The sequence below is a fragment of the Pteronotus mesoamericanus genome, unplaced genomic scaffold (genome assembly GCF_021234165.1).
Source record: "Pteronotus mesoamericanus isolate MK-2021 breed Mesoamerican mustached bat unplaced genomic scaffold, CSHL_Meso_final scaffold_174, whole genome shotgun sequence".
NCBI lineage: Eukaryota > Metazoa > Chordata > Mammalia > Chiroptera > Mormoopidae > Pteronotus > Pteronotus mesoamericanus.
The window spans coordinates 18,373,776-18,384,283 of NW_026555309.1; the positions used below are offsets into that span (position 1 = coordinate 18,373,776).

Consider the following 10,508-nt stretch of genomic DNA (forward strand, 5'->3'; position numbering starts at 1 on the left):
CCAGGAACTGCTCCCGATTTTACTGTCTGTCCCACTCCCTCTAGCTAACAAGGAAGAACCAATTGACTATTCCCATCTACAGGGCCTAAATCAACTCCAACAGAGTTGGTGAAACCCCAAATTAACCAAGAAAAGCCAAAGGAAGCACATGGTTTAAGGACCAAGTCGTTAATGCAAAAGGAGGTGTTCCTTCCTGCTGGCTCAGCCCTCCTCCCTTGGACTACTTAGAACACCTCCTCCACCAGCCTGCCTCCAAAGTGGGGAGATTACCCTGGGGCCTCCTCCTGAGGCTATGCTTTTATCTTTTTAAGAGTTTAGAGTTCACTTCTCAAAGAAAACCCCCCACTTTGAGAATCTCTCTAACAATAAGCACCCAAGAATTTTACTTTCTAACATTCCAAGGATACAGGAGTTAGGAACATAGACATTAAAATGAAACCTAACCCTCTTCTCTAAGGTTAGGGCCTCTGATGCTACAGGCTGATGTTGGCTCTATATGCTGAGTAAAAGGTGAACACTTCCTACTTTACCTTTCTATGTCTTCATCCCTTTACCTTTGCTTTTTCATTCCATAACAATCTATCTTGTGGCTGGTAACTCATTTATTCCCGGTAACACTTCTTATTGAATGAACCTTATTTTCCTACCTTCATTCTTCATTTATGTGAATGCACTTTGTAATCCTAACATTTTGACTTCGATCTTCAATTTATTTCCTCCAAACAACCTTTTCACATTTATTTAAAAAAACAAAAAAAAAAACTTGCCACAAAATCCAACTACAGCTTAAATCAAAGAACTCTCCTCATCTGTCTTGAGAGAAGCTTCAGTAACTTACTCTCTTACTATTACCCTTCCAGTGTTTTCCACTGTTCCACACGAACTTTTCCTCCAAATATACTTTAATCAATGGATTTTTAATAACTATTAATCCCAAATTCTGCAGAACAAGCCCTGTATGGTAAAGTATGTCTCTCCAGCAATGATATTCTGTCCTCTTTGACAAGCACTGTATGTAACTACCTACCCTCCAGCAACCAGAGTTCTCACTGCTGTTCAGTTGTCTATCACAGAGATCCATTTCCTCTTCTTGAATGTTCTGCATGGTGAAGAGCCCATGTTTTGGCCACTTCTCCTCCTACCTATCAAACTTACCTATTCTGAGGTCATTTTTACCTCAACTAGAGATTCCCCATAAAGGATTCTGATAAACTAAACCTATAAAATGCTAATAATTAATAGCCTTTTCATGGATTTACTTTCCCAGAGGGACTTCATTTTAATAAGGACTTCTGAAGACCTCTGTTAAGAAAATCAAGAAATCTAAAAGTCATTCTGGTACAAAGTACTAGACTCTAGGGACATCTATTGTCTTATGTTTAACACAAGCCTACTTGGGAAGACCAAATCACTAATGTGAGGGTAAAAGGGGCCTTACTTTACAGACCATACAGTCATGATTCTCAGATCTGGATGCATACTGGAATCTCCAACTCCCAGCAGAGAAAAATGATACCCAAAAAAGTAAATTTCAAAGTCAGTACAAAGCTGGGCCTAACACCCAAGTCTAACGCTATGTCAGATATGTAGGAACAACATGCTAAAAGTACAAGGACACGTGTAGGAATGACAAATACCCAATTCGGGACAGCAGCACCTTTTGGGGGAGAGTGAGGGAATGCAATCGGGAATGCATATATTTAGAGGGTTTCAACTGTACTGGCAATATTTTATTCCCCATGCTAGGGAGTGATGGATAAGCACTTATTAAATTATTGGGTTGGCCAAAAAGTTAATTTGGGTTTTTCCATAAAATGGCTCTAGTAGTGCTTAGTTGTCTTTAACTTTATTCAAAACAATTTTGTTAGACTGTTTGTGACAGCTGTCGTATCAGCATGCCTTTTTTAAAAAACTTATCAAAATTGGTGAGTTTCTGTATAGTCACTTTAATTTGAAGATGGAAGAAAATACGCAACATTTTCAGCATATTTTGCTTTATTATTTCAAGAAAGGTAAAAATGCAACTGAGATGCAAAAAAAGATTTCTGCATTGGACAATGCTCCACGGTTGCATAGACAATAATTGAGCACAATCAATATTATACTATGCCAAAGAGCAATAACCGACATGCTCAAAGTGTCTAAATCAATAAAGTTATGGGTGAAAAAGAAAAATATGTCTTTTACTTTATGGAAAAAAACATAAGGACTTTTTGGCCAACCCAGTAGTTCCCATTATCTTGGGGATATCTAAAAGTTTATAATAAATAATACATATATATACATATATATATAAAACCAAGGCGAACCATACTCAAATGGATATCATATTAAGAATTCAGAGAAATATCTTAGGCTAGAAAGTACTCAAATAAGATACTTTATGAAGCTGACTTTTTGAAGGAAGTCTAAAATACAGATTACTAGCAAAAAAATAACCCGAATTTTTCTAAAGGAAAAGCATGATCAAAGGCAAAGCTGGGGGTACCCACAGCCTAAACAAAGAACAATAGGTAAACTTCAGGAGGACAGTAATAAAAGGCTGGGGGTTAAGGCTGAAATTAAGTGATGGGAGCCCAGGGAACTAAACTGATAAGTGTGACCCAACCCATCCCCCCCCAAAAAAGGAGTATCATAACTGAAGTGTTGTTTTAACAAAATAAATCAGAAGCCATGTGTGGGGAGAGCTAAAACAAACATGGACCATAATGAGATTCTGGAGGACAGCAAAAGGGGAACAAAAGGAGGTTAAGGTGCTAAGAACCATGTTCTGGTGCCTTGCCTTACTCCCAACAGAGCCCTTCTGCTGCTAAAGATTTTTGAAAACCACTGGACTACAGTGCCCAGTAGGAAGGCACCACTATGTGAGGGGCATAAAACCCTGGAATAGGGTAGTAGTATCAGGAATCAAAGCCGGGGGGAATGAATTTACAGACTTTTTGATGGAAAATTTGATAGATTCTAATGACAAACTAGGTAATAAAAGAGTGAATCTACAAAACATGAAGAAATCATAACTACTGAGCAGCCAGTGCTGGTCCTACAGCTGTGAGCATCAGCAACATACATGTGACCATATATGTAAAAATGTTTGAACCCTAAGGAAGTACGACTCAAGGTAGAAAAGCAAAGTGGCGTTTTTACAGGGATGGGGTGGGGGGGAAGCAAAGGAGACCAGAAAATTCTGGAAAGAGATGGACGCCACATCACAAAATGGGAAGAAAACAAGAGTTTCAAAAAGAGGCATCACCATACACAGTGAGAGGGTATACAACCTGTGCAGCCAATCAGACCAGGCTTCTGGCCCCTCCTCCACTTGAACAAGTTATTTAACCTCTCTGAGCTTCAATTAATAAGGAAAAAAAAAACACTAACATTACTGAATACATTATAGAGCACTGTGCTAAGTGCTTCACATATAACTTCACAACACATTTTACAGATAAAGACATTAAATTTAGAACTAACATAGTAAACTGCAGAACCAAGATTTCAATTTCTTAAGACAATACATAAAAGAATGTACCAGTGTATTTAAAGTTCCTGGCAAACAGTACGACCTCAAAAGTGGTAGCTGTGTTTCATTATTAAAAGATAATGATTAACAGGGAACAATACGAAAATTATCAGTATCCCCTCTCATATCTTCCCATGGGGCAAACTCCTAGTGGCCATAGGATTAATGCCTGTAATCTAACCTACTCAATAGGGTTGCTATAAGGATTAAATGGTATTATGGAGATAAAAATACTGTGAAAAAAAATTGAAGAGATACTCAAATATATGGGATTGTCACTTATCTTTTGCTCTTTAGAAATGGCCTGAAGAGACCTAAAAATAAATCTGTTAAATGGGCAACCACTATTTTAAAAAGTGTTAAGTCACCATGAAATGGTAAAATATGCCACCCACACCTAACGGACCCCTCCAGGTTCTCTAATGTCCCTGCAAGAGCAGGGTTCCCTTACACCTACAGCGAAACTAATAATTTAGCATACAGCTAATCAGTAGGGAGAGCTACCACTTCAAAGTTGTTCAAGTCGGTCTTAGGGTATTTATTCAAAGGTGCCCCTTACAGTCCTTGCAAAACAAAAAAAGGGAAAAAAAATGTTTCCAATTTTCTTCTACAGTATTAAAAGTGGGTGCCTGCAATCAATACTACAATTTGGTTAGTTTACAAAATGCCAGAAAAGAACCTACCAAGTGCTCTGTCTGATAGGAAGCCTCTCTTGGAAACCCATCCACAACTCCCCTTTCACACCTGAACAGATGGTTTCCAAGCCTCAAGGCTCACATGTCTCTACACCCTATTCACAATAGGTCACAAAGGTCCTACCTTTCTAATTATTTCATGTTCTTGAATACACCACCTTCCATCTAAAGATCTCTAGGTATCAAAACACAAACTCTTTAATCTTCATAACTGCACCATCTGGGAGAAAAATTAGTATCCTTATTTTATAAACTAAAACTAAGACTTAAGTTAAATATTTTATCCAACATCAGTTAGCCGATCGATTCATTCGGGGAGGGGGTGGGGGGATGCCCATTATGGACTTCAAGCAATGGATAGCCTTGATTTAGCTTCCGAAGATCATTTCAAATATTAGTTCAAATGTATCTATTGAGTACTCCTAAACGTTCAATATACTGAAGATTAAATATTAACTAACAGTAAATACCAAAGCATAACTGTTTTTACATGCTTACAAAAAAAAAAAAAAAAAGAACCCTATATGGGAGAGGGGTTCTAATTTAAGACTTCTGTCTTGCATCCGTAAATACTTTGGGCCTTGAAGAGTGGGGGAGGAACACCTGTCAGTGCAGCATATCCACGGTAAGTTTCACAGACTGTGTAGTTATTAATATTTAATTCCTTAAACTGTAAATAAACAATGCTCCTTCTCAAAAAAATAAAAAGGGAGTATTATGAAAAACATTTGACAAGAAAGCCTACACGACTGTGAGAAGCCCAATAATTTCTTAGTTTTACGTCTCTCTGGCTACGTGAACTTGCCACGAGGGGAAACTCTGCCCGCCCCAGGAGTGTGGCCGCGGGGCACCCGGCGCTGCCCACCGACTTCCCACGCGCGCCAGGCCAGGCCGGCGGGGACTGGGCGAGGGAGGGTTCTCCTCCCCGCAAGCCCCTTCGCACAGCGGGCAGACGCGGCCCTGTACCCGGACTTGCCTCCCAAATCCCGTCGCGCCTGGCTCCGGGCCCCGCAGTCGGGCAGAGTGTCACAGTCCGGCCTGGCCTAGCGGCCCCCGCCCCGCGACCGCGGGCACCGCCTCCCTCCTGTCCCCCGCTCCCCGCATTTGTTACCTCTTGGGCGCCGGCGGCTGCTCCATGGCGGCCGGGGGCAGAAGGAAGGACTTGGTGGGCGGCGAAGGCCGGAGGGAGGAAAGGAGCCGGGACGCCGGCCGGCCGAGCCCGGGGAACCACAGCGGGAAACTCCAGGAACTCGGAACAACTTTCCCGTAACTCCACGGCGGATCCCCCTCCCGTTCCCGAGTGAGGCTCCTCCCGGCCCGCCCCGCCCCCCGGCCGCCGGCCGCTGGCCGCGGTCTAGGAAGGGTGGGCGGAGCCAGGAGCTGGGTGGCGTGGGCGGAGCCGGCCGCGGTCCAGGCTGGTGGGCGGAGCCGGCAAGGTCCGGGCACAGTGGGCAGAACCAGGCTCTGGGTGGGGTGGGCGAAGTCGGGGGTCGAGAGAGAGGCTATCATTACAGCTGGCGGAGGGGCCGGGGTGGGGGGGAGGGGTTGGGGGTCGGGGAGAAGAGAAAAAGAAAAGGGGACTGAAAGAGGGATAAGGCGAGCCATAGCCTCCTTACTCTAGCCAGGGGTACTTTCCTTTAAGCTGGTGCCCCTCACTTGCCTTTATTGTTTTTGCCCCAATCCAATTTGAGTCATTTATCTGCATTTCCCAAGGATGTATCCCAAACATCTTGTGCAGGCGTTTGAAGTACTGCTAACTGCCCACGCTTCTCTCTCTAGTTCTGTTTATAATTATTGGTTATGTTATCCCCAGCCATTTGACATTTGTAGCTACAGTACTAGGGATGCTTCTGGAAATTCTTGTTTGATTTTGATTGTGGTCAAGCTCCTCACCACATTTCACAATAATTATGTCCAATTACAAAGAAAGTAATTACTGCAGTGACATCACGCAGTGCACAGGATTCAGTGCACTGTGGACTTGCTCTCTATTCAACTGGGTAGCCTGGCAAACTAGACAACTTATGGAACATAGAAAAGTACTCAAGAAAGACTTGTTTCCTTCCCTCTTGCCATCCTCTCTCCCCAACCTGTTCCTAAGGCTCTTACCCCATTGTGAATTGAATCCTTCATGCATCCTTATTATGTGTACACCATTAACCTTAAATTCTGTCAACAGCAATCTTTCTTGTGAACATATAGAACTGCTATGTAGTGACTTTAATTTTGACAGAAATTGTCAAGATGTAGTGTCATATATTTTTTTGGAGACTAGAACAAAGAGTATGAAGAAAATGTTCTATAAAGGAACTTTGTTAATATTAACCCAAATTAAACTTGCCTATTAACAGTTTTTCCTCTTTTTGCATTATTTTCAGTTTCATTATGTAATAAACTTACATGATTTATCTTCAAACAATTATATCACCCCCTAAATTTAATCATTTGAAATATGTAAATACCATTTATTGCTGAAACCTAAAGCCACATTCTATGAATAAGTATGATTATTACAGAATTTGATATTCATTTGTATTTATTAAGGATCCACCAACTAACGGTTCAGAAGTAATAAGCTAAAACACTAAACTGTTAAAACTAGGAAGAGCCTTTGAAATTATTTCATTCTATCTATCTCTCACTCCATTCTCACTTCTATGTCCTAGTCCCATCATTTTATATTTCATTAGAAAAATCTCAGGGAAGATCATTTCGTCCTAAAAAAAAATGATCATCTTTAAAAATGGACTCAAATTGTCATACTTTAAAATGTACTCTGAATTATATTATCAACCTTAATCTCCAGGAAATCTTTCCCAGTCAAACCGCCAATACCACCAGCCCACTACCTCGGCCATCTTTGTGAAAGAGGTGCCTCTCTTACATGTGCCCATAATACACTGTGCTAGCATCTGTATGACACTTACCAACTGTATTTAAGTTCTGTTAATTTGACTAACATTCCAACCCAACTGAGAGTCTGTTGAGACCTGGACTATGTCTGTATTCTCTCTATCCCTTGCATGGCAAGTGCCTTAAACATAGCAAGGGCGCTGTGTTGGTCACTAAGCTTCCTTTTACTCCCCCAGATTCACTCTCCATCCTTCTCCACCTGCTTTCTGTCCTGGAGGCTGACATCATTGAGCTCCCAGCCCTCTGAAGAGCCTGAGTCTGATGATAGGGAGACCCAGCAGAAGATCATCTGAGGGAAAAATGAGTGTAAGATCATACCAATTATTCCACTGGTTTCCTTTCAGCGAGCCTGCTTAAGGCCCAACTCTCCTTTCTTCCCCTCATCCCTTTGGGCTTAGGGGCTATGACAGTTCAGCTATTCTCTGGATTCCTCCTCTATTCCCTATATTTTCCTAGACCTCTACCCTCCTCAGATGACTCTGCCTTTCAGAAGGGTTTTCTGTTGAAACCTTGACTGAGATACCCATAAAGAAGGTTTGTGGAAGGGAGAATAACATCAGAAAAATCTCCAAGGTCTCCCCTCAATTTGAAAGAGAGAGCGCTAACAATTATCATATGACTCCAATACAATCAGACACCTGACCTACAATTTAAACCCCTAAAACTGCCTTGTTAGGTCATTATTGCTACTTTATAGAGAGAAAGCTGAGGTTTAAAGCATCATTCTGATTCACCAAGGTTTCAGGTTCAATCCTAGGTCAGGGCACATACAAGAAGCAACCAATGAATGTATAAATAAATGGAAGAGCTAATCAATTTCTCTCTCTCCACTCCTTCCTTTCTCTCTCTAAAATAAAGAAATACTATTAAAAAAATATTTTAAAAGTAACTGAGGGGGAAGGTAGAGACAAATGTATTTGAAAAAATAAATTAATTAATTTTTTTTAAAAAAGCAACTGAGGTTCAAATGAGTGAAAGGAGTTACCCTGGGCCAAACTGAAAAATCTACACTCTAACTCAGCCTTTGTAACTCCAAAGCCAAGCGTTATCCCAATGTAAGTTCGTCAATAAATATTTACTAACCACTTACATATGCCCAGCACTGTTCTGGGTGCTGATAATTCATCAGTAAAGAAAGTAAGATGCATAGACAATAATGTGTGCCTTCATGAAGTTTACATTCTGATTGGGGAAGCATAATAAGGAACTAATCAATAATGTTAGGAACTGAAGGCTGGTGAAGAAGAAAAATAAAATATGAAAACAAAATATAACGTGACAGGGAGGGAAGAAATTTAGGGTGGCCAGGGAAGGCCTTAATGAAAGCGCGACTAGGGCAGCTGTGGGGAAGGCCTTGCAGTTTGATACGGGAAGGGAATAGGTGAGGCCATGGGAACCTTAAGTGCTGGGGTCCCAAGGCCACTGTGCCTGGCATGGCACGTCTTACTAGATAAAAGGAATTGTTCTTCTCTAAAATTATTCAAGGGGGTGCGGGGGGAGTCTCAAGTCTCTGTTTTAATTTTGAGTGGCGGGAAGCACCCTGAAGATTCCAAAAAAGAAAGCAGAGAAATCATCATTCATCCTTCAAATGAGAATCAGCAGTGTTCATGAACAAATAAAAGCCGTAGGAAAATTTGAGATTCAGATAAAGGTCACTCAGCTTCACGTAACTGTGAAGTAGGATAATCTGTTTCTGCTTCCAACCGTTTCAACTGGAATCAAAATTAAGTATCGCTTTAATTATCCTAGCAAGCAGCTCACCAGAATTCTCAATGGGCATGCTCTAAGAAAAATGGGAGAGGAATCTGCAATTTGGGCCCCATTTTTCTTTTCAATAACAGAAGTGCATTCTTTGAACTGAATACATACACCACCATGTTTTATGGGGAGAAAAACATTAAGATTTTAAAAAGCTTGTTTTGTTGTTGTTGCTGCTAGTTGCTGCTGTTTATTGAAACTACATGTTTTTATTATTCCTTTTTTATTTTTATATTTGAAAAATAATACTAATTAACAACTGTTAATCTTTTCTACTAGTACCAGGAAGAGTTTGGAACAAAGAGAAAGCTCTGGTCAAACATATTACACTATGCAATTTGTATTTGCAGGGAAATTCTGAAGTGTTTCCTTTCAAGAGGTGGCTTTACCCAGCATTTTCTCTTGATCTGTTCCTCTTTTCTTACTTAATTTTACAATTAGCCTGGAACTACCCTGTTGCATTTGAATTCAACAACTATCCTCTTCTATCACCGCAATCTTAAACTTTCCTACTACTTGTTTCTCTAACCAAACTGTAAGCCTCTTGGGAGTAGGAACAGTATCTTAGTCATCTGTGTCACCTCAAAAGTCTCATACATCAGATATCTACAAGTAACAATTCAAAATTATTTTTTAAAACAAGACACCAGAAGTGGTATTGCTAGGTTTGTTTAATTCTCTGGTTTCTTCCACAGTAGAGTCTCCTCAGGTACCTTCCTCCCCTCAAAGAATGACCATCAATATTCCAGGCATCACATGGAGACATGATGATGTCCAGCAACAGAAGAGTTATTTATTTCTAAATAACACTGTTTAAGATGGCAGAAAAACCTATTCTGAAAGTCCTTTTGCAGACTACCCTTCATGTCCCATTGGCCAGAAGTATGTCACAGACCCATCTCTGAGAAAGGACGTAGTAGTACAAAAAAAAACCCTATTTAGACCATCTCAGCCCATTTAGCTGGGCTTGAAGCTGAGGCTGGTACCAGCCTTCCCTACAGTTTATGGCCACAAGAACCATAAGAGAAGGACAAAATTAAAAATCTATCATTAAGAAAGAATGGAGTAATTGTTATTATGCAACAGCCTCCAATGTCTGCTAAACAAAGTATCTAGAATATAACAGTCACTGAATAAATATTTGTTGAATGAATGAACAGGTTAGTGTGTCCTCCCTGTACACCAAGGTGCGGGCGCGATCCCTGGGCAGGGCTCATACAAGAATCAACCAATGAATGCACAAATAAGTGGACCTGATGTTTCTCTCCTTTCCTCTCTCTCTAAAATCAATAAATTAAAAAAAAAATTTAAGAGCAACTTATGTTTATCAGTTTTAATAGTATAAGATTAAAACATGTATAGCTTCTTAGACTTCAAGAAGCCTATGAAAGACAAGCTGCAAACCATGCTGCAAAGCCTAATCCAGAACTTAAGTGAGACAAAATGGAAACAATTTCTACCTTTGTTTAGGAAAGTATCTTGTAAGCTTCTTTGGGAAGGTGGCACCCAAAGGCTTGTTCTAAAACGAGGCAATATGTAAACAAAGAAAGCCAGAATCAGAATTGGAAATGTATATAAATTCCAAATGTCTGTTTGACTCTAGGAATGGGAAGAGAATTAGTGAA

General features: G+C 40.5%; 1 protein-coding gene across 1 annotated transcript in view; it reads right to left on the reverse strand.

Annotated features, from left to right (window-relative positions):
* STK3 (serine/threonine kinase 3) overlaps window positions 1-5,508 on the reverse strand; it is a 243,918-nt gene extending 238,410 nt beyond the window's left edge. Inside the window, exon 1 of the mRNA XM_054590312.1 lies at window positions 5,324-5,508. Coding sequence (XP_054446287.1) covers window positions 5,324-5,349 — 26 coding nt within the window. The 5' untranslated portion in view covers window positions 5,350-5,508. The remainder of the gene's footprint in view (window positions 1-5,323) is intronic.
* Between the last annotated feature and the right edge of the window lie 5,000 nt (window positions 5,509-10,508).